The sequence below is a fragment of the Amphiprion ocellaris genome, chromosome 13 (genome assembly GCF_022539595.1).
Source record: "Amphiprion ocellaris isolate individual 3 ecotype Okinawa chromosome 13, ASM2253959v1, whole genome shotgun sequence".
Lineage (NCBI taxonomy): Eukaryota > Metazoa > Chordata > Actinopteri > Pomacentridae > Amphiprion > Amphiprion ocellaris.
Window position 1 is genome coordinate 16,206,972 of NC_072778.1, and position 24,950 is coordinate 16,231,921.

Genomic DNA, 24,950 nt, shown 5'->3' on the forward strand with positions numbered 1-24,950 from the left:
ATGGAGGAATATTCCACCTGAAATGTAGACCTGAGAAGTTGGTTTGGAAGAATATACCATCCTAAACATCCTTAAATGTAGACTAAAAGACAGTTTGGAAGAAAATTCCACCTAAAATCCTCCAATGTAGACCTAAAAGGTGAGTTTAATGGTATATTCCACCTAAAATTCACTACTGTAGAACTTGGAGGTTGGTCTGATGGTATATTCCACCCAACATCCTTGAACATAAACTTCAAAAGTTCATTCAAAGGAATATTCCACCTAAAATCCTTCAATGTAAACCAAAACATCTTTGTGTAAAGGAGTATTCCAACTTAAATGTAGACCTAAAGGATGGTTTGGAGTAATATTCTACTCTAAAATCTTCCAATGTAGACCAAAAAGGTTGATCTGATGGTATATTCTACCCAACATCCAGGAACATTTACCTAAAAGGTTGGTTTAATGGTATATTCCCAGAAGGACCCTTGAACATGGGGCTTAATGGTATATTCCACCCAAAATACTTGTACATATACCAAGAAGTCAGTGTAAAGGAAATGTAGACCTAAAAGGATTGTTTTAAGGAATATTAAAATGATTATTTTCATTATTTAATAATCTGTTATCAGTCAGAACCCTGGCAAACGTATTTTCATCAGTTTTTTAGTGGAAGTCACAAATAAAGGAGCTCTTGGTTTTTCCCGGCGTTACTGATTCAAAAGCTGCTGTTTCAACACAGAACGTTCACATGCATCCACAAACCTCTCAGCACTCAAACACCCACAGACAGGAGGCCGGCTGGGCCGAGGCTCGGCAGCGTCCTCAGACCGAGTCGGGGAGTCGCTGAACTTGTTGGTCCGGTTTGAAGGCCTCCGTGTGGTCCAGTAGAAGTCCACGTAGTCAGTGTTGGCTTTGAACCGCAGCGACTGGCCACCATCAGGTGGATCAGCTCGTCCTCATAGGACTCCTCCTGTAGCCTTGAGGGAACCACAGGAACATTCAGTAGCTGTTGCAGTTCTTCCTGTCAGGCTCGTGGTAGAACAGCTCTGAAGAATCTTGTACTTGTCTTATCTGGAACAATCTAACAGCCTAAACTGTTAACAGCGGTGTAAAGAAGCAAACAAACAGGCATAGATTAGGACTCAAACTAGATTTATTTTAGAAAACAAATCAGCTTAGAGGCATTTGTTCACATGTGGCTGAATAGGAGGCCGTCCAATCAGATTTGAGGTCTTCACTCTGTAGGTTGTTTGTTGGGTGAGACTCTTGGACCTCCATCAGCTGACATGGATGTTTGATGGTCTTCTTCTCTAGTGCCAGATGATTCATCCATGAATTCAGCAGCTACAGACTGAAATGAAGCTCATGCTGCCATTATTGAATTCCTGTTCCAGATCAAATGTTCAGAGTTCACCTTGAATGCAGCCGTCTGCTGTCTGATAGTTTTTCTCATTGTAGTCTTCAATAAAGTCTTTTTCCTCATGTCAGGATGTGGTGAGACTCTTTCTCAGTCTCTGCAGACGTCCCTCATTGTGCATCTCCAGAGAAGAAACAGAAAAACTGGTCACTGCTTCAGCATCACAAACGCTCTCCAGCATTGAGAGTGTTTTAGGAATTCATTCATTGTGTTGTGAACTTTGAAGGAGCAGAAACTTTACAGCTGCCAAAGATATGAGCTCCAATTCTGGATGTTTTAGGAAATGAAGTTCATCAAATGAACAGTTGATTTTTGCTGATAACTCTCATTAAATTATTGAAGAAATCTAACAAAAACCCGTAAACTCTCAGTCAGCTTTTGTTAAAGTTTGTCTATAATTCTATCATCATGTTCTGGAACCAGGACTCTGCAGAAGTTCCTTCAATCAGATACTTGTGTGTTTCTATTTAAGGCCTCAGGTTTCAACGTACAGCAGAGAATTAGAAAGGAGTGATTTTAATGTTTAAATCAGTCCAGTAAATGTTTGGAGTAAAAATGATTAAAATTTTGATTTAGATAGATTTGTGTCAAATAATATTGTAGAGTCTCACTTAAATATATCCACATGAGTTCAGTGTATTTACATTTTATAGAATATTTGATTTCTTGATCTCAATACTGTAGGGTCTGACCCTAAATATTATAATAATGATGTCAATTTAAATAATATTTTAGTGCAGTCATAAACTTTAATCAGCTAAACTTACATAAAAAATATCACTGTACAATCTTAACCTGAACATTCATATTATTGAGGTAAATTTACATAAATCATGACATTCTAGAGTCTTAACTGGAATATTTCTAACATTGCAGAAGGAGATAAAGAAGAAGATCAAGGAGGACAAGGCCAGCTACAGGACCAAGATGGAATCTCACCTGCAGGAAAACAACACAAGGGAGGTCTGGAGAGACCTGAGATCCATCTCTGGTTACAGCAGAGGCCATGAGAGGGGAGCTGCAGCAGGAGGCCAGGAGTGGGCCAATGAGCTGAATCTGTTCTTTAACAGATTTGATTCTGCTCCCACTCCTCCCCCCTCTCATCAAAGCACTGACCAGCCAGCTCCTTCTTCACACCTCAGCTCTCTACCACCACCACCACCACCCCTCCTCCGATCCCCGTCTTCTACCACCTCCGGACTCCACATACCCTCCTCGTCTCACCCCCCCCCACCACCACCACCACCACCCCCTGCATCTCCATAACAGCTGATCAGGTGAGAAGTGAGCTAAAAAAGATCAATACCAGGAAAGCTGCAGGTCCTGATGGAATCAGCTCCAGACTCCTTAGAGACTGTGCAGACCAGCTCTGTCAGGTGCTGCTGCACATCTTTAACCTGAGCCTGAGTCTGGAGAGGGTTCCTCTGTTGTGGAAGACTTCCTGCCTGGTTCCTGTCTCAAAGACCAGGAACCCCAGGGAGCCTAACCACTTCAGACCTGTGGCCCTCACTTCGCACCTGATGAAGACCATGGAGAGGATCGTCCTCAGGAACCTCCGTCCCCAGGTGAGCCCACATCTGGATCCACTGCAGTTCGCCTACCAACATTGGAGTGGATGATGCAGTGGTCTACCTGCTGCACAGATCAATGACTCACCTGGAGAACCCCAGCAGCACTGTGAGGGTCATGTTCTTTGACTTCTCCAGTGCTTTCAACACAATCCAGCCTTCTCTGTTCAGGGTGAAGCTTGAAGGAGTGGGAGTAGACTGTCACCTGGCTGCTTGGACCATCGACTACCTCACCAACAGACCACAGTACGTAAGGCTTCAGGACTGTGTGTCTGATGTGGTAGTCAGCAGCATGGGGGCACTGAAAGGGACAGAAAGAGACTAAACAGAAGGTCAGGAGGGCCGGTTCTGTCCTGGACTGTTCCCTGGACTCCATAGAGGAGGTGGGTGAGAGGAGGATGTTGGCAAAGCTCACATCCATCATGGACAATCCCTCTCACCCACTGCATGACACTGTGGGGTCTTTAAGCAGCTCCTTCAGCAGCAGACTGAGACATCCACCCTGCAAGAAAGAGCGCTATCGCAGGTCCTTCATTCCATCTGCTATAAGACTTTACAACAACAGCATCACTGGCTGATGTTAACATAAACTGGACTCATATCATTACCACCCCAAACCGTAAAATTTGCACAGACATTCTTGCACTGCTACATCTTTGCACTTTTTAAACTTATTTTTTAAGCCACTTTATATTGCATTGTCTTAGAGTGTGTCACTACTGCACTATTTCATCCTCATTTCTCATCCCTGTACATATTGTGAATATTATTACTACTGTTCTGTTATTATTGTATTTCTATTACTACGTGTATTGCTACATAAGCTGCTGTAACAATGTGAATTTCCCCTGGCGTGGGGAGAAATAAAGGACTTATCTTATTAATCTTTTTGTATTGTGCTGATAAACAACAATAACCCGACTTTCAGATAATATTATTATTATCTGTGATTGTGAGACTAAATTCCTCCACATTCTGGAACTGGACTGCATTTCCCAAAATGGAAACATGGACAGAATTTAACACTCATGTATCCATGGCAACGCTAACGTTTCTGCTTCTTACCAAAGTTCACAACACAAGTAAAGATTTTAATGTAAAACTTCAGGGATGACTGCTAACCATAAGTATTCTGATCAATACTTCATGATCAATATCAGGACAGATGTTACAACTCCAGCTGTTGCATCAGACTGCAGTTATTCACAGAGAAATTAAAACATCACATTCCTCATAAAAACTAGATGGGACTTTTATTAAATAAAGTGTTGGTGAATAAACAGCGTACAAAGTGCAAAGCAGCTCCATTAAATCAGGAGATGTGAGACTTCCACAGCATGGATCACCATCTGCTGTGTTGATTCATAGCTGAATGTCAGAATGAACTGAGCTAGAAAAGCTGCTTTGAGCTGCAACATTACGGTCTGACAATCCAACACCATCACAGTTTTCATCTGGTTGTTTTGCTCCAACATGCTGTGAAGTTCAGTTTTTACCTGAATCAATACAGAGATTCTATTTCCAACCAAGACTGGAATAAAAATTAGAATGTTATGAGGTCATTAATGCAACTAAATCCTTTCAGATGGAAGGATTTACTTCTAAGTTCTAATTCAAGTTTCAGTTGGAGCACATTTCATTCACAAAGAAAAACAGTGATACTTTCATAGCAACATTTAATAAACCTAAAGCTTCCCTGTTGGCTCATTGGTGGAGTTTGTTACTGAGCATCTGAACCTTAAATCCAGTGAGACGACCATCTTCAGTCGAGGCCAGTCAGAGAACTTCAAGACCTTCCATCAGCTGGACCAGATGTGGCATCATCTCCCTCTGAACATCTGGATGACAGGAGAAAAGACAGAAATCAAACACAGATCACAGAAATACAATTTATTCACTTTCATCATTTTATAAAAGTAGCATGAACTTTATTAAAACTTGACAATATCAGTAATGAAAGTAAATGTTTTTATCTCGTGTTGAAGCTAAATTTAAAGTCAATTTTAATGACAGTTTATCCTGAGAGGAGTGAGAATGGAGCTTTTCTTTCCTTTTTAGAATATTCCCTCAAAATTTTCTGTTTATTATTGGCTTTAGAAGCATTTTTCTTTACTTATTTATTTTTAGATAGCCTCAGACTGATGCACTTTGCTGGTTTGCAGATAATTTCATGTACAATGACAATAAAGATCTTCTATTATAACATATTTTGCTAAAACAAGAACTGCAAACCTTCTCAACCATGTCTCAGGCTGCAAAATTCCAACTGCGACAAAGAATTATCTGATGTACTTATTATTATAATCTTTACTGAACCAGCCCTGGAATTAATAAAAATCTGTATATGGATATGATTTTCTCTGATGGGACCACTAAAACTGCATACAATAAAGTAAATCTCTTCTGCACTGCACACATACTACACTTTTGTATAACTCTGGATGTCAGAGTAAAGGCAGACAGATCCACCGATCAGCCACAACATTCTGACCATTGACAGCTGAAGAGAACAACATCCATCATCTTGTTCTAATGCAACGTTCTGCTGGGAAACCTTGACGTTCATGTGGATGTTTGACATGTACCACCACCTAAACACTGCAGGACTAATAACCCCCTAGTCTCCATGGCAACAGCAGTCCTTGATGCCAGCTGCCTCCCTCAGCAGGAAGAACTAAAACTGCTACTACAGGAGTGGTCTGAGGAACACGACAGAGCTAAGCTGTTCACCTGGGTTCCACACTCCCCACATCCACATCTGATGGAGCATCTGTGGGATGGTCCAGGATCAGCCTGGTCTAGATAGGACCCACCCTGCAACCCACAGGATCCACAGAATCCACAGGACATCCCCAGAGGTTCTGATGAACCACTGGGTCAGAGGAGTTTTAGCAGCATAAAGGGACCAACACAGTATTAGTCAGGTGGTCAGAATGTCATACTGTTATATTGTCATGCTGATTATATGATCAGTAAATGTTACCATCAATTATAACGTCCACATTGATCAGGAAAAAAAACAACTATCAGTTCATTCAGAAACTGTGGGGTTAAACCTAAAAACACAGACCTCAACAGCAGTTTGTTTCAAAGCAGAACACCAGCTGGTTTTCACTAAAGAAGCTTTCAGAGCAACAATTAAATGACAGTTTTGTTCTCATTAAGTTCAGAGTCAGCCAAAAATAATGTACACACATCAGGAAAAGAAAAAGTTTTATAAATATTTAATTTGCATAAGTACTTCTATACATATAGATTCCTCTTTCTAAGTTTGATCAAATCATGATAACTCTGTGTTCTGTTGTACCATGTTTTCCCAACAGATGGCGCTACCCTCATGAATGGAGCATCAACAAGTGACGTCTACAACACAACAGAAATGTCTGGAAGCCAGTGGCCACCACTTTGAGCACCTCTTGTAATTGTAGAGGTCAAAGATAACTTTTATTAATCTCGTTATGTCTGAATAAATTTGGTATTGAAATATTTATGCAAGTTTTTCTTTTCCTGATGTGTGTAAACATTACTTTGGCTGACTCTGTATAATGGGTTTCTAACAGGTCACCAGGCAACATCTTATTATAATAATGACAAACATACCTGCATTCTACAGGAGTGATTTTCCTCATGTGCAGGTAAAGATGTGTGAGGAGCTTAGAGATGACAGGAGCAGGAGTCATCCTCACTAATTCAGCTTCCACCTTGAAACAAAGACCACAAACAAACACACTGATATACTCTCAAACGTTCAACCTCACAGCCTCAAAATATCTGTTTAGGAAGTGTTGTGTTTCTAAATTCTGCTGAAAGCATTGACAGACATTCTCTTACAAGGTTGTGTAAAAAGCAGCCTGTACTCTGAGCTACTTAGAAATCTTCCTGAACAAAGTTTCTACATGTAAATTGGCTCAACAAACACTAAGCCTCAGTCAGAGATAACAGGTATCGCATATTATAAACAACTTTCTTTATTAACTCAGACTTTCTGCTTCAACCTCACATAAAAAGGGGAGTTTAACTCATCAGGTGACTGAAAATGAACGGCTTGTGCAGTTCTTGATCCAAAAGTAGGATGTTTCAACTCATGTTTTACTACAAATACATGCAATAATAAATAAATACAAAGGCTGGTTGTTAGTTTATTCACCATTAATGCCACTTTATATACTGGATTGAACTTGAGCAGTGGAAGAGAGAAGGAATTTAATGAAATTATGGAGATTCAGAGAGGTAATATTGCGCAATGCTAAGTGGTTTAATTCAAACCAGCTGAATGTTAAACTTAAGTGCAGCTCAACGGGTTTCAGTTAACCTTAAAGTAAAATAACTTTTTTAAAAACTAAAATACACAGTAGAGAAATACAGGTTGACAAGGTCATTCTAATAATGACGGATAGCTGCAGCATCAACTAACGCAGGTGTTCAGCCGTAAGTTAGCCACCTGTGTTAATTAGCCCGCTAGCTAACTTAGCCGCTTAGCGAGCTAACGCGTCCGGACCAACTGCTCAAACATGACAAAACACAAAACACTCTTCACAAGTCGCTGACTTAACGTACAATAAAACAACGCTACAGGTTATAAGTATTTATCTTCTTACCGTGTTTTACTCCAAAAACAAGGTCAACAGCAGCCAAAGACGCTACCAGGCGTTCAGACCATAGATACATAGATGACTAGATACGCTAGCCCGCTGTCTTCTATATTATCTATGGTCTGACCAATCACTGCTCTCTGGCTCAGTCAGTCTGACCAATCGCTGCTCTCTGGCTCCGCCCTCCGAGAATCTTGCTGTCGTTTGGCTCCACACTTGCTGATGACCACTTCCGGTCCTACAAAATAAAAAAACGGACCTTTTTTCGTTTCTGTCTCTTACTGATTTTATTTTTTTGTTATTCTAAATATAAAATGAAAATCAAAGCATTTTTAAAATTTCGTATATCCCTTTTTGATCATGAAAAGGAAAAACGCCTTGTATTTCAATTTTAATGTTTGTATTTTCAAACGAAAATCAAATAACCACTCGTTTTTTGTTTTTCAATACCCGCTTCAGAACGGAAAATCCAATTACCAGATCCGTACACGGACCGAAAGTGGCACTTGTGTATCCTTTGTTGCAGTGAGAAAGAGGCCACTGTAGGATGTGGAGCTGTGATGATCTGCTGGATGAGTTGGTTCAGAAACTCAGAGACAAGAAGGAACTTTGGCAGGTTTGCATTGCAAAATTATGCCGAAGTAAAAAAAAAAACACTAAGAGTCAAAGCTCATTATCAAGAAAATATTCGCACTGTCGTAGTTCTTAAATCCAGTTGCTTTCTTCTGAGAGTTGCATTTTCCTAAGATCCTTTGTTACAAGTCCATTCATACGAGCCCAGTTACAAACCCAAGTTGAATTTTTCTAAAAGCCCAAGTTGCATTCTTCATAAAGCCAAGCTTTCAAAAGCCCTCAAAAAGCCCAAAAACTAAACCAAAACCAAGTCTAAAACAAAAACTGAATTGCATTCCAGTGACTTTCCTCTATATATAAAGTTTTGGAGCCAAATTCAAATCAGCATGTAACCAATCATGGATGTGTTCCTCCCAGTGGGTGGTGTTGAGCTTCACTGTCCAGGAGAGGTCCGAGGCCAAATACCTTTAAAACTTACTCTTAGTTCATTTCTTAAATGCAGTAATCCAACTGTTCAACATTTATGATGATCACAGATCTGAAATAACAGCAAATTAATGATTAAAATGACACCAAACACAACACATTTATCTCATATGGTTCCTGAGATAATAATAAATATGTAAACATAAGAATAAACTTACAAACTGTAGACTTTAGGCTACATTGAAGTAAACTTATAACATGGTTAAACATACAAGCATATACATTCAGTAATAATAAGAAAAAGAAGACATAGGGATAGAGTCCAGATCGTCATTCTGATGATGGTGCATTTCTTTAACGTTCTGATTTAAACGGTTCTATTCACTCCTGTACATAAAGTTCTGTGTGTCAGGTTGGGAGATCAGAAGGTCAGAATGCCAACCCTGCAGAGGTGTGGTTTTCCTCACAGATGACACTTTATGACCCTTATCAGATTCTAGTGGAGGTAGGAGGCATCCTGTTGTCTCCAAAAGTGCCATGAGTGGTCCTTTATTCCTAAACATCCGATCAGCAGATGTTCCATTTGGAGGTGAATTTTGGGTTAGCTGTCTCCTGAAATGGTGTCTTACCACATTTACAGCTTTGGGAGAGGGTCTTTGGATGTTTGTGTGTTGCTCTGGAATGTTTTGCTCCTTAGTACGCTACAACACAGAAGTTAATGTTTTTCTATATAAATAAAAACTATCACATGGCCAACTGTAAGTACTTCAACACTGACTCATCTTCTGTTTCACTGACTCAGTACCTCAGTGCACTGGATTTGAAATGGAACAAGCACTATGAGGTTTATTTTGAGGGAGAACAGTGAAGAACACTTTATAGTACAGCCCACAGAATACAGTGTTATTTTTATTGTATGAATAACGAAACTATTAAACACTTACTGACTGTAGGTTCTAGAGAAGAATTCTCAATTTTTTAAAAAAAAATACTGGGTACCTGTGAAACCAAACTGAAGTTTAGGAAAAACGGTGTTCATTCTGTGTAATTAAAAGGTAAAAATGGAAGAAAAGCCTCACATCACATTACAGCCCACCCACCTCATCACTTCCCTGTAATTAAAAAAATAATTATAAGGTCCTTCATTAAACATCAAAAATCACCCGTGTTTGATCCTTCCACATCTGTGTGTTATTAATAATATTAGCTTATGACAGAAACCTGCAATAGCTGTGCATCTGATAAAGGTATATTTGTTTTTTCACACCAGCGGACCTGTTAGGAACTGCTCGACAAACATCCCTGCTCACAGGAAACTTCCACAGGTATAGTCATATTTCTTGTCTTTATTCCAGTGTGGATGTCAGCGTGTGGGCATAGCTGTGTGCTGAAGGCAAACTTAGACGCTGAGTGCACCTTTTTAATGCTGTGTTTTCTATGACGCATCACAATCATGTTTGTTAATGAGTGAAACTACAGCATATAGTTTACATTATAATAAGCTATGTGGGTTCTCTTACTCTTTGATTAGACAGTGGGAATCTTAACATAATTTTCCTCGAATTATTTTTTTTCTTCACCCTGTAGGTACAGGAAAATATTTACAAAATAATTTTAGGGTTTCATTATTCCTCTACAGTGCCCAGTTGTTGCTCCCTTGTTCCCCATAGTCTTGATTTCTTCCACTGTAGCTACAATTTAAGCACCAGTAACAACCAGTAAGTGCTTGATTCATGTTGAAATTGCACTTTAAATCACAGCCCGTTACCAGAACGTCCTGCTTTTCCATCCAAAAAGTGAGGAGACTATATATAATACCAACATGTTCATACGCTGTTAAAGCAATATGTGAACACCCTTATCACTCCATCACGTCAAATGAACAGACACAACAAAAGAAAATGTGTTTCTGTGCACTTACTTACAGACTGTACTGGATAAATGGGTATAGATGGATATAGTGTATATAGAGATAGAGTGAAACTAATGCCAAGTTGTATTAAAATGCAAACCTACTCTATAGCCATTCCTCCAGACGCCAGTGATAAATGTCAGATTCCTGATGATATGTATCTCCTTTGAAACACAACAGCATCTCTGGGCTCCTTTTTCTCCCCAGTGCCTCCCACCTTAAATAAATAAAAAAAAACTACCAACAGAACACAGATCACGTCTGAGGAGAGCAAAACCTGTTAACAAAGTAGCTCCACACAATTCCTCACTGTGCTGATGTCAAACAAATTACAGGGAGGTTAAATTAATCCTGATGCTGCTGGAGTCAGACCCCTTGGAACCAATTCAAGGAACCCTGCCGGGCTCTGGACCCCAGTTGTGGTAGAGTGTCGGTACACTATTCAGACGTGTGTGAGCAATCAGTATGTATTTCTGAACCGCTTCGAGCCTTTAAAGGTATTTCTCTTCTCAGAAAATTGTGAGTCAGCAGCGAAAAGTGGGAGGAAAACAGCGGTCGGCACTCAGAGAGGATGAGGATCTGGCAGTTAGGTGAGGCGGGTGATGTGTATGGATGAGGCCATGATGGAGAGAGCGAGAGAAGAGGGAGGAGAGTGATGTTTACGGGTGGGGGGTAGCGAGGCTAGTAAACTGCTTGTGAAATGAAAATGGCTCTTTAGCAGAATCCAGGACACTTGGGCGCTGCTCTGGATCAATGTCTCTGATTTACTGTCTGAAAGCCTGTCAGAGGGAAAGAGAGGCAGAGGAGGAGAGGGGGGAGACGGAGGCCCGGGGGGAGGAGAAGGGGGGAGACGCTGGACGGAGAGAAGTTAGAGCTTAGAGGTAGAAGAGTCCTTTAATGGAAGGAGAAAGAGAAGAGATGGTAGAGGTAAGGATGGAGAGGGAAATTGTCCGTCAGACTGCCAATGCAAGGAGGCAGATTGCTCCTCAAGTCCTCGTGGCCAAGATACAAAATCAATCTGTCAAGACGATGGGGAAGGGCAATCTTGTTTTGTGCAGGGAACTGGTGTGGCCATTTGGGGTAAAATCAATAGGGGACACATGGTGCTTCTTAAGTCCTTACTATCCCACAGAGGCCAGATTATTGACAAACAGCGGAGTGTACGTAGGCAGTACACAAATCCTTAACTTGACCTGTCTGAAAGGAATCTATATTCTGTTGGTGGCCGAAGAACTGGTGGAGACGCATGAAGGTGGTGCTTTCTGCTGTGCACTCAGAAAATAATATAAATGGCAAAGAGGTGACAGTAAGGCAGAACAAATTCTATCTATCTATCTATCTATCTATCTATCTATCTATCTATCTATCTATCTATCTATCTATCTATCTATCTATCTATCTATCTATCTATCTATCTATCTATCTATCTATCTATCATCCATCTATCTATCTATCTATCTAGCTATCTATCTATCTATCTATCTATTGCATGCTAACATCTGCTAATTAGCACAAAACCAATGTATTCCCCAAAAACCACAGCTTTAAATTGGAGCCCATGTCAGTCGCCTAGTTAATATGCATCTGCAGCCACTTTTGACTAGATTTTTCTTTTAAAGTCATGACGTGCAAATATATACAATTTTTTATCCATCCCTCTCCTCTGCAGCATTTTCCTGCTCCTCCTGGGGGATTCAAAGGTGTTGCCAGGCCAGATGAGATATGTAGTCCTTCCTTCAAGTTGTGCGTTTACCCTGGGCCTCCTCCCAGTTGGAACCTAATCCTAGTTGCATCCTAATCATACGCCCCAACCACCTCCGTTGGCTCTTTTTGACCCCAAGGAGGAGAACCACATCAGAGTACAGTACAATGCCCACATAACTGCCAATGCCGTCCCAGTCCATCTGTCCATTAAGATCCCAAGATATTTAAACTCATTTGCCTGTGACAGAAATTCCCCTCTACCCAAAGGAAGCAGAGGACCATGGCCTCGGAGTGGGAGGTGCTGACTCACAGTGCATGCTGGAAGTCACGGCCTGATAAAACCAACAGAATTATTTTATCTGCAAATATGCAGAGAAGCGATTCTGAGGTCCAGGCTGGACGGCATCCTCGGTCTGATTCGTCTGTGGTAATAGCAAAGATATGTGTTTGTGAGACTTTACCACAAGATGCATTGACACTTGACCCCAAATCTCTACAAGCATAGCTACTTAAGCATAGCATTTTATCGTTTCTGCAGGAATATTCGAGCCGTTCTCTGTTTTTAATGAGCAACATACCGATGATGCTGTCTGCATTTTATCAGCTTTCCAACAGGGTTCAACTGCCGCGCCTCAGGCTTCACTCATGTAGGTGGATGAGTTCTGTAATATATAGAACAGATAGGAAAATACATCAGTATTAGTTAAAAATAAATACCATGTATTTCTATCAGTGCCATATTAATATATTTAAGTGACTTTTCAATCATTGAACACGGCAAAGAATTAATGAGAGCTCTGAGGCTCCTTCCTTTACATTAATAATACCATGAAATTCAATGAAACCTCCAGTGTAGCTAATTAACACTGACACAATTAGACGAATGTTACTCACTTATAGACATTTGAGGCTTTGCCGCTTCGCTTTGGTGTTTCTCACATCCTTTAAGCATGGCCAAGAAAACAGCAGCAACCCCAAGTGCATTTGTGTCCTTAAATGCCTTACAAAAGTCAAAACAAACTTTTTAAATTAAACCCAATATGAGTGGAGGTTTGTCAGCTGGATTGAATATGTCACGCCTCAAATTTGTTCGGATTTTGGTGGATTCGTAAAATAAGACAAGTGGAGGTTTATGCAGCTGACTTCATACAACAGAAGACTTGTCATCCTGTTCATTGGCTCACACAACTGAAGCATCAGCAGGTCTGTGATTGGATATTATATCTTTATTTTTTAGCCCTGTTGTAATTTTGTAATTTTCTGCCTTATCTTTATTCAGCTGCTGTAACATGTGATTTTCCCTGGTGAGAGATCAATAAATTCATCTAATCTTATCTTATGTTATTACATCTCTTCTCCACTCCTGACATGCTGTAGGCTTCAAGTCCACTCAAATGCAAACCAATAGGTGACATCACTGCTTGCTATGTCCATACAGTTTAAGGTATTTCCTGATGATGAAAGGAAGTGAAGTTATCACAGTTGATCTTGACAAGGATATGTGTGTTTGTGCCAATTTCAACACCAATCCGCCCAATAGTTATTGAATTATATGACTCCAAACCCAGAATATGAACCTGCTGGTAACAGTCCACATGAGAGTAACAGTCATTTGGATTAATCATCTAAAACCCACAAATGTCTGTACACATGCGGCGTCGGTTCATTTAGAAGAGATATTTTACTCAATAATAGAAAACAGATGTTGCCAGGCTCATATTACCGTACCCAAATATCTAATTTTGTCAAAACAACTTGTTGAGTTTAATGATATAAAACAAAGAAAAACAGCATATTGAAGAACGAGAGAACAGTTGGCATTTTTGCCTTCATAAATGATCAGTTAATTCTCAAAATAGTTGCTGTTTAATTTTCTGAATGGGTTAATTATTACAGCTCTATCATATCCACTGACATCCACTGTCTGTGATTTGTCATTGTGTTTGTTACAGTGCATTTGTGTTTGCCTGAGAATCCATGTGTATCTGGCTGCACGAGTCTCAGCGTGGAAAGAAGATGTGTGTTCCTTTGAGTATCTCTGTCTGAGTCAGTAACACACACACACACGCACGCACGCACGCACACGCACACGCACACGCACACGCACACGCACACACACACACACACACACACACACACGCAGGTGGAGCTCGAGGGCCCGGATGACAGAACGGACGTCTCGACAAGAGTGTTTTCCCGCACCCTCGGGACACCAAAAGTCTGGTGGTGGTGGTGGCGGTGTGGAGGGTTGTTTTATTTTTATTTTGAGTGTTTAATGTATTAAAAGGGGCCGGGGTAATGAATTATAATCTTTAATGCAGAAACCGATCGATACCACCCAGAGAATAAATCAGCTTTTACTGAGAGCGTCAAAGCCCCTTAATACACTAGGGGAGAGAAAGGGAGTGCATGGGGAGGAGGAGGGAGGAAGGGAGGAGGGGAGCAGCAGGGACAAACTGTGAGCAGGAAGGATCCCCAATGAAGCAGAGAGACAGAGAGGGAGAGAGAGGGGAGGATGATGAAATAAAGGAGAAGGGGGAGTAAGAGGTAAAAAAGAAGGGATAGAGGGATGGATGCAGGCAGACGGGGGGAAGTTATAGATGAACAGACTCACCTTTGGGCTAACCTCATTGAGTAAAAGCCCCGGTGAAAGCTCTGAGATTCTGACAGTTTTGTGAGGAGGCGAGGTTGCAGGGTCAGCCGGTGTGTGTGCTCACACACTCCACTTACTTGTCATTTCTCCACCTAGCTGCATTGTGTTCCCTCTCAATGATCCCCCTCCCGACTTCTGTTGCCTGAGGCAAAATATAATTAATTGAATTACACCACCACTTCTCGATCAAAGATCACCTCGTCGCTCTCTTGTCTCGGTCCCTGCTCGACCGGGGGCCTCTGCCGGGAGAAAGCACCTAACAACAATCCATGAATTATAACTTCTTATTAACCCAAAGTGAAGTTTTCAGTGCTGTGTGCTGTTTCTAAATCAGCCAGACTGCAGAAACAAGCCTGGGAAGATCGAAAAACAGCTTAATTTAAATTCAATTGACAGTTGCAAAAAATTTCATCTCAAACAAAAGCATAATGCACCTCTAAGGATGCCTAGCCTGTTCAGTCAGTGGGCTAAGTGGTTTAAGCGAGGGTTTTTGGTCGCTGGAGACTCTTTAGTAAGACACAGTCATTAAAATTTCAGTGCTCAGGCCAGGACTGGAGGTAAACGGGCAGAGAGGGGTGATGAGGAAAGTCATATGCAGGCCACAGAGGTGGAGAGAGTCTACCTTGTTAGAAAAACAGAAGAAAGGCTTTCACTGAGACAGACGAAAGCGAGAGAGAGGTCTTTACAAGAGGAGGATGGCCAAAAACATCGAAAAGGAGGGTTGAGAAAGTGATTTCTGCTGATAGAGTTACACCCCTCAGGTGCTCAATAATTAAGCAGCGGAGCAGACTCTTGAGATCCAACCGTGATGTCAGCCAAGGCAGCCATCCATCATTCATCGCTTTAGGAATCAGGGATGGAGATGGCACTTAATCACTCATTTTGTGGCACAGACTTTCTCTTTTTTTTCTGTAAGGCTTTTTTTTGACTGATTTTGTGTTGCTGCTGCTTGTTATGCTCTCAGGGACAAACTTTCTTTCAAAATGTGAGTTTATTTCACTCAGTGATTGTAGTGAATAAACAAGGGTCAAACTACAAATGAGTCGCTTCCTGCTTTTTATTAATTTTCCTGTTTGAGTGGTCTTTCTTTAAGAATTGTTTGGTAATGCACAGAGCTTTATAAATGGAGAAAAACAACCTGTGAATGCTCTCACAAGGCTCCACTGTTGAGATTTGAAAGCCTTACCCTTCACTTTTTGTCTGGGCGCTGTCTGTCTGTGTGCCTGAGGGCGTGTGATTGTTGCATTGCACTCATAATAAGCCTCTGAGTGACTGGCAGAACCAATATCTTGCTATCGCTTTGCCCTGCGCTCACTCAGGCAGCTCGGTGTGCAGCCCCCGTCATGCATCTCAATTCCACAAACACAATGTTCGGAGCCGAGAGAAGGGGCCTGCTTTTTGATTAATGTCACCATGACAACTACATAATTCATGAATTGTATTAGCGATCCATTTGTCATTTGCAAATCATAATTCAGGATGTGTGTTTGGGGAGGGCTGGCTGAAGAGACAGAGGCACGGCCTGCTATTATCCTCAGCGTTGTCTTCTGCACTCAAAAAGAAAAAGAAAAAAAGCAGCCCCAACAGAAATGCTGACGTATCCTCGTCCTAATCTGGGAGGCAGAGACTCTTTGGAAGCTGCTTGTCTTCTAAGAGGGCCCTTTTAGCTTCATGATGAACTCTTAGGTCTGCTCATTTTGAAAGCCGCATGCTAATGCCCCCCTCTTCATCCCTCTGTCTGTCTGTCTGTCTGTTGACAGAGGCCTGGCCGGCTCTACACTGACACCATTTGGTGCAACAGTGAAAGAAGATAAAGAGGACTCTCGTTAAAGCACCAGTGCACATCATTTGCCATTAGATCAATGGCTGGATTTACACAGGAACCCCTGAAATGAAATGAGATTTTCAACCGTATGTGAGCCAGATGGTGGGGTTTCTCTGTGTTTATCCTGCTGTACACAGATAAGATCCGAGGGTTACAAGGAGGTTTATCATAAGATTTATGTATTTGCTTTTCCTTCTGGATAAATCTGACCCTCACAGTGAAACTGGATTGAAGATGACTTAATCATTTTTTCTCTGTTCTTAACTGAAATCTTGCATTTTTTTGGCTGGAATCTTTATACTTCTTGCTTCAGAGCTAATTTTCAACATTTTATTCTCTCTGGTATCTTTCCTTTATACCTTAAAGCATGTCTCATAAAAAATGTGATCAGCTTTTAGAAGTCATACTTTTTTTTTTCTTTTTTGCTTTGAGTGAGCCAACTTCAAGAAGAGGCGATGAGGAAGAACAGCAGGAACGCCGAACATTTTTAGTTAATCCTGTAAAGGTTTATGAAAGACGAAATGAAGCACTTCAAGCACTGATGTTTAATTCTCAAGAGAAATTAGCATTTGAGTTCTTTTACTTGTACCAACTCTGCTACTGTTTCCTCCACAACGGAGCTACATACGTGTTATATATGATGCACTACATGGCATCTGCACTGATATTCCTGCCGTCGACTGCAGGCGTCTGTGATTAAGTGGCTCCACTCACATCACAGAGCTGCTGTTTGAGTATCTGATGAAGAATTTACACCGTGAATATGAAGCCTTGAAATCAACAGAGTCTGGTAAAAGGTTCCATCAAAATATAACTAAACACATCAATTAATCATGCTAACAATTAAAATGGAGTGTAGAATGTACCGTTGTAAAAAAATGATCATTTTAATTTAACCGCTGATAAGTTAGTCCTTGATGAAGACACAACGTGCATTTTAAGATGAAGCTACTGGAGCAGAAACATTAAACTTTAACGTTATTTTTTAGCGTTAATTTGTTGGATAAAATGCTTTAAATACTACTGCTTATAGAACCAGAATACCATATATTTTACATGATTACTTGGTGGGCTTTAAAACCCTACAGTTCCTATATAATAAGAAAACTACAAATGCAGCAGTATGGATACATCACTCGGTTTCATTCATATTTCAGTAGTTGATTTTGAAAGCTGAAAAAATATACCTTGGTGTCATGTTGTATTTATATAACACCCGAATGGGCAGCATTCCAGTGCGACACTGTTTATTAAAGATGGACGTAACTACCATGATCACATGGTCTGTGGTCGTCATCTGTTATGACAATCAGTCACGAGGCAGCTACGCCCTAAAACGTGCTTATTGTTATGTGTTTCACTCTAAATAAGAGCAAAATTTACAAAATGAACATCATGTTGTATTCAAGAAGATTTGCAAATAGTGTTGGAGACCATGAAATCATTAGAAAAATCTTTACTGAGGTAACAAATTGAATGAAACGCAGAATAATTTTCTCATAGACTTTTAAACAGACCTGACTTACTTTGCAACCAGTGGAGTCGCCCCCTGCTGACCTTTAGAAATAATGCAGTTGAAGACACTTTCATATTGGCTTCATTTTTCAGACCCAGGAGCTGCATCCATCTGCCATGTACAATGTATGGTTACCATTTAACAACAAATTTTAAAACCGAGATGAATCATTGTTAACATTACCAGTATTAACAACACATTATGCAGTATTTTGCTCATAAAAACAATTACAGATAGAAGTCGGCCAGAAATGTGTGTAACCGACTAGAGACACAAATAAGACAGAAGTGCAGAAATCCAACTACAGAAGGGAATTTCAACTGAAACTGAAGCAACTCAGTGGCTAGCTGGTGCTCAGTGTGTTCTCAGCCAACCAGGCAGACCTCTTAACTAATTATCTGAGGCTGTCAATAAGTCCTCCAAATTAAACGACAAGATATACTGTTTGCTATTCTCATCCAGAATGATACATAAGTGTTTATCTGATTAGACCTCTGTGTGGTTCAGGTTGTGGTTTGTGCACAAACATGGCCTGGTTATGGAAGAGACCATAGCTCGGGTTAAAATTACCGTAGTGTTAAGATTGTCAGATAATATTGGATGTATTAAAAACAAAGTAGTGTTGACTTTCTGTAAGTAACAGGAAATGAACAGAGGTTTCCTGTGGTGTTGAAAATCTTGTAAATAGAAAAAAAGGATTTGAAAACTGATTCCATTTGTGCTCAATCAAAACACTGTAGGAGTTCAAAAATATAGATATTGCAAATAATAAAATCAATTTAACTTATCAACTTTATCAACTTTGTAATAATGGAATATTAGTAAGGGTCAGTTTAGAGAGGTGGTTAATAACTTCACAAATCAGCAAGCCTGAAAATCATGGATTGAAGAATTTTTTATTTATTCATATATTCAAAAACACTAGAAGGATCTCATGTTTAAAATATTCAGACATAAAAGAAGATGCATAAGAACAGTTCAGTGGGAGAAAATAATATAAAACCTTTGGTTTTAATTCAGCTGGTGTGAGTCTGTTGTGTCTCGAGTCGTCACGGTGTCGTCACTGGAGTGTTGATTGTCTGAAATGCAGAGAAGATCACAGTGTAAGAGGCACCTGCATGTTTTATTAAAACGATCATTAGTTGTGCTTTTGTCTGGTTGTAGATGCTATAATCTCTCCTGGCACAGTTTCTACTTTACAGTAACATTTTTATCCAGCTTGACATTTAACTGATTACCCAATAGATCTTTCTATATGTTCCCACAGTTCACTTGCAATCACATTGTTTATTACACAGTCGATTATTATTTTGTTTCCAAATTAATGAACTTTTCTTGCAAAATAATCCCTCCATTATCGTCCTCATTTACAGTTGCTAGGGTGGACATTTCTGGAAGTTGTACAGACAAGACCTTCCTCATTCCACTTTCTCGTCCTCACCTCTGCCTTCGTCCTCCTCAGCACCCTCCGGACTGCTCACCGGTGCTTCTGCCTCCTGAGGTGCACTTCTTTCACTTCTCTCTCCCTCCCAGAGGACAGTCGAGTTGTTCTGGCTGGAACGTAGCCTCAACAGTGGATATGTTTTCTGGTCGCCGGGACTAAAGGACTGGGAAACTCCAGAGCCTCCTCTGGCCAAACCCAGCCCCCACCCATGACGGGATCCCAGCTTACGACGGCCCCCGGAGCCGGAGCGTGTGGCGGGGGTTCCTGGGAGCGAGATGTCCGGCTCCGTCTGGGATGACGGAGCTTTTCTCAAGGGAGAAGGAGACACTGGAGCACTGCGGGGGTCTGAAACAGTAAGAAATGAATTAATGGCTGACAAATGGTGAAGTGTTTTCACAAAGTAAGTATAATGATATTGGTGATAACGTGTCATTATCAGTAAATTATTGGTTAATAATGATGTAAGTATTGTTAGCAATCAAGACCCTCTGTATGATAGTGTTTTTCACTTCATTCCACCAGATTGGACAAATCAGTCTGATTGGTTTACAGCACAAACAAAGAAGATTAAACTTTTCTTCCAGTGCAAATTCACTTTTGGTGACTATCAGGCTGAGGCAGAAATAAATTGAAGAAAGGTTGTAACTGTGGCTCAGGTGGTGGAGCTGGACTGCCATTAATCCCAGAATAGTGGTTTGATATCTGTTTTTCTGAAGCAGAAAAACACTAAAAAAATAAGTGCTTTATTTTAAACCTCAGATTTACCAATTATTTAGCTAATATATGAACAGCTTACTGCAAATGCTTTGTAACAGACAGTAATATAGTCAATATGTTTGTATAAATGACTATTTATTATGTATATCGAATACATCATGTATATTTAAAATGTAGTTGTTTTTCATTATTACATTAATTTGCCTTTAACTATCTGCTTGTGTAACAAATGCACAGGAGAAGGAAGAATGCTGCTGAACTCAGTAATGTTCACTTGAAAACCTCCTATTTAACATTTATAGTATATAAAATTAATAACTGGTTTATAATATACATTATGATGACTACATTAATAAACCAATAAACAGAAAGCAAGTTCTTATTATTTGTTTGTTTCTTTTATTTAAAAAATGTGTCATTATTTAATTTATTTTCATTGGAAAAGTTGAAATAGTTGACAGATATACATGAATAAAAGATTTTAAATATCGTAGATACCCTTCAGAGAACTCCTGCATATTGTCAGCACTAACAGTATTGAAAAAAACAACATTTAAGACAACAAACTCACATAATGTTCCAATATGTATCTTTTTGCTTGTTCTACATGCTAAGTTAGAGCCAATGTCAATAAATTCAGTGTGCACAGGCTGCAAGAGTTCACTTCCTTTGTTCTTATGCATCATGGGATTTGAATTGTGAGATATGATAATTATGAAGTGTGCTCACTTGAAAATGTGCCTGCAGCATGGTGGAACACAGTTATGTGTTGTTATATCTGAGTTTATTAGAAAGCATAAATATAGTAAAATATAGATATCATTTAGAAATGCATTACAAATGAGTTCACTGAAGGGCTTAGCATGGATATACGCCTGACCTTTATATTCCAGAGAGTGATCCTCACCTGTCTAACAGTAATGTTATGGTAAACAGGGATGACTCACTTTGATTTCAAGGCTAAATGTTCATGGAAAAATGTCACCTCTAATAAATAAAACAGCAAGAAGCTGAAATTGTGGGACATGTCTTAGCTGTTTCTCCACTTTGGAGGGATTTTCTGCTTCTTCTGCTTGTTGTGTAGATGCGAGATCAAGTCTTTCTCTAGGATACAGACTCAATAAAAAACAGCAGTTCCCTTTTCAAGAACACAGAAAGACCCCCCACGTTTAGGAAATCAGGGTTTTAAGGGGGATAATAGAAAACACAATGCAAGGGAAAATAAAATGAAATGAGTGACAATATTAGTATGTCAGGAAGAGAGAAAACATATCAAGAATGCAGGTTGGGGCTTAAATCCAGGCTTTGAAAATGTCTGCAGAGAGTTTTCCTACAGACTTTCAGTCAGTAAATGCATAAAAAGAGAATGAAGCCTGGCGAATCTTCTCCTTTCAACATGTGGTTAGCAGAGAAAGCCGGCTTCAGTGAGTCTGGGCACTCTACAGGGAGAGATCTAAGGAGAAGGGAGTGGTATCAATGCCGACCACACTTGGCAGTCATGAGATGATTTGTATGCACGCCTGTAGCCTCGCTTGATGGGGTGAGCATGTGAGCATATCTTTGTGAAAACCAGTCGGCTGGTGTTTGTGTGTTTGTCGGTGTGAGAATGAGGCATAGTGTGTATGCCTCCCCGTGTGTGTGTGTGTGTGTGTGTGTGTGTGTGTGTGTGTGTGTGTGGTCTCACCAGGCTGAGGTGTGTGTGTGTCTGATGTAAATTCAGTGCTGTCGGCCAAGTTTTCCACGCTGCCCGCGGCGGTGAAGAGGGCGCGTCCCTCTCTTCCTCCTCCCCGGGGTTTGATTAGCTTCTTCATCCTGTCTGCAATCCAGTTAGATTTCCTATGAGGACACAGAGGACAGGGACCATTTACAAAGAGGGATGAGCCAGGGGTGTGTGTGTGTGTGTGTGTGTGTGTGTGTGTGAGCACACCCTGACTTTTCAGAAACAGCGGTGGGATGCCAAGTGTCAGTGGCTGCGTCTTGTTCACAAAATGCATTTGTGCCACGTTGTGTTTATTTCCTGATATGACAATTCAAAATAAGAACAAAATATTCCTCAAGGTGCCAAATGTTATTTGTTACGCCGGGAATGCATTTGCAGAAAATGCTATAATTAAAATGTCACGACAGGAATAAGCTGTAGCACTTGGGACAAAATGCACTTCCACATTTGTCAAAGAAAAGGCTCTTCAGTGGTTTAGTGCAAAGCAAGTTACACTGAAAAAATACCAAAATAAATGGTAGTCCCACTCACACTTCTTTTTTGAGGCAGAGAATGACATTTGTGAGTTTATATTAGCAAATATACATCATTATCAGACATAAATAAAGCATTTTTTTTGCTGTTTTTGAAGTGGGACAAACTACAGTTGAAAACTCAACTTGTCAGTTTGTGGACAAACTGTAAATGAGACGCCGCTTATAAATTATCTCCAACCCACTTTGGCACTTCTGCACTGTAGATTTCTTGTTAATTATCTGACAACATATACACAATACTCTACAATGAGCTCATTTCCAGTATATCAATCCCTATCTAATCAGTCCTTTTATTTTCCTGTGTTGACATGTTTTGCTATTGAGTGTTGCCCTCCTCCTCCTCCTCATATAGAGAATTAAACATCATCCCTTGCTGTGTGGTGGAAATCAAATCTTTTGTTATCATAATGAACAATATAAAATTTTGTACGATCGTTTTATCCACAGAAGTAAAAATAGTCTGCATTTTGCATGTAATGTGGGCGTGCAGCCTAAACATGGTATGATGTCCCACTACACACTATTTGTGAATGTGAATGTATTCAGAGTACAAAGTAAGTATCTGATAAGAAAATACAAAACCAGAACAGGTAAAAAAAAATCTATTTCTCCCCTGCAGTCTGGAAGAAAAGCCTTGAGTAAACATAATAAAACTGATCTGAAAGGAAAAAATTGTGATTTAATTAAAAAGGTTGCTTTGTATTTGCTTTGTCTGTCCAAATGAAAACCACATCTGAGAGCTGATGACATATTCCAGCTCAACAAAATGTGAAAAAAATAAATAAAAGATAAAGGATAAAATGATGACCTGTTTTGTGTGCTTTTGGAGTGCAGCTGTCTCTATCAGCTGTCACTAAACTGTGATTGAAAAAAAAATTCTAATTAAACTGTAACAATTCCAAATAGTTTGCTGTGATTAAATATAGTCATGTTTATTACTAATATGCACCAGTGCAATCAGGGTAATTCAACAAACTGTTCTACCACAGAGTCAAATTTTATGATGCCTATAACATTCAGTTTTTGTTGACACAGTCAGAGAGGAATAAATTCTACTATACCTTTTAGCACTCTAGTGATAGTTGTGTTGTACTGGACTTTGATGCGTGTATTTAGAGTTTTTATAATATTCTGCTTCCTTCACATAAGGAGGACAACTGAATTTTACTACGACCTCAGTAATAAACATATAATTGAATTTACATTTGAATCTGCAGACATGATCTGTATTAGCTATGCAGCTTTTACACACACTGTTGTAGAGATGAGAGCAAACAACTGTAATTCTGAGTCATTTTTCTGGACAGCTGGAGAATTTAAGTTCAATATTTACTCCGTTTTACCTCCGTGTTGGTCTCCACTAACTCCTGAGGGAAATGTCAGGCTCTCCAGCTGCTCAATGCTCCTCTATGTTCACTAGCAAGTTGCTAACTATGTCTATATCTCTCAGGGGCAGAGCAGGTTAGTGTGCAGAGAGCTTTTTTGCAGCCTGCTGCATCAGAAAACTATCACTATCCCATCAAATGTCATCTATTTGAAAATACTGATATTTTTTTTAGATGCACAGCACTTTCCATTCATCGACTATTAACAGTAACCTTGAATTATTCACTACCCAAGGCTATTGTATATACAAAATACATTAGCATAGGTACATGTATTTGTATGGCGTACTTGGCCTTGCTACTTGGAGGCTGCATGCTGGGTTCGAGGACTCTGTACTGATCCATTATCTTCTCCACCAACTTCTGCTTCTCCCGCCGGAGCTCGCTCAGCTTCTCCCTGGAGGAAAACATATGAAGCATCGGAACAAAGGAGATGAGAGGATGAAGGTCTGTTTGATTCATTTCATGCATGCATTATGAGTGCAAGTTGATGGGATTATTCTGGAGGATGTAGGCAACGTGGCTGATGGTGTTTGATTCAGCCATGTCTTATAACGTCCCTTCTGAGAAGTGGAGCCTGCTGTGATGTTTGCTCTGGCTTCTTTTATAACCAGCACATCAGAAAGGAGACCGTGTGTAGATGGATGTTAATGCACTGCAGAGGTTTCAGGGTTCGAGCTACGCCGTGCGCAAATAAAAATCAGGATATTTGATTAAAAATAGCCTGTATGCTTTGAAAAACACCATGCTGAATGAAATATAAATACTGAACAGAAAATCTGCGACAATAAGAGCTGATGATTACTGACGCATAGATCAGAGGCTGTTAGTGGAGACGAGCAGCGGTCATAAATGGAAATATTTCATTTGGTATCAAGGCCTCTGGAAATTTCTAGCTACAGTAGCAACGCGGTTGTGCTGGTCTGTTAATCACTCGCTCAGTTGACCCACCACTTTTGTCCAAACCGAAATATCGC

The 24,950-nt window shown here is 40.1% G+C and overlaps 1 protein-coding gene and 1 long non-coding RNA gene across 7 annotated transcripts in view; both read right to left on the reverse strand.

Moving 5' to 3' along the window:
* Positions 1 to 917: 917 nt before the first annotated feature.
* Positions 918 to 7,675, reverse strand: LOC129350303 (uncharacterized). 5 transcript variants are annotated; one of them, XR_008603657.1, is made up of 6 exons: positions 7,569 to 7,675; positions 6,571 to 6,671; positions 4,708 to 4,808; positions 1,400 to 1,523; positions 1,179 to 1,336; positions 923 to 1,079 (listed from the first exon to the last, which is right to left on the reverse strand). It is a non-coding gene; the product is annotated as an uncharacterized LOC129350303 (long non-coding RNA). The 5 variants fall into 5 exon arrangements; XR_008603660.1 differs by lacking the exon at positions 7,569 to 7,675 and having other exon boundaries at positions 918 to 1,074; positions 6,571 to 6,735; XR_008603656.1 differs by lacking the exon at positions 7,569 to 7,675 and having other exon boundaries at positions 924 to 1,079; positions 6,571 to 6,732.
* An 11,373-nt stretch (positions 7,676 to 19,048) lies between these two features.
* The window catches only part of ccdc88b (coiled-coil domain containing 88B), a 58,442-nt gene continuing 52,540 nt past the window's right edge, over positions 19,049 to 24,950 (reverse strand). For both annotated transcript variants that reach the window (XM_023282017.3, XM_023282016.3), the window contains exons 25-28: positions 24,263 to 24,370; positions 22,017 to 22,168; positions 19,613 to 19,960; positions 19,049 to 19,250 (exon numbers count right to left, since the gene is read on the reverse strand). In XM_023282017.3, coding sequence (XP_023137785.2) covers positions 19,183 to 19,250; positions 19,613 to 19,960; positions 22,017 to 22,168; positions 24,263 to 24,370 — 676 coding nt within the window. In that variant the 3' untranslated portion in view covers positions 19,049 to 19,182. The remainder of the gene's footprint in view (positions 19,251 to 19,612; positions 19,961 to 22,016; positions 22,169 to 24,262; positions 24,371 to 24,950) is intronic.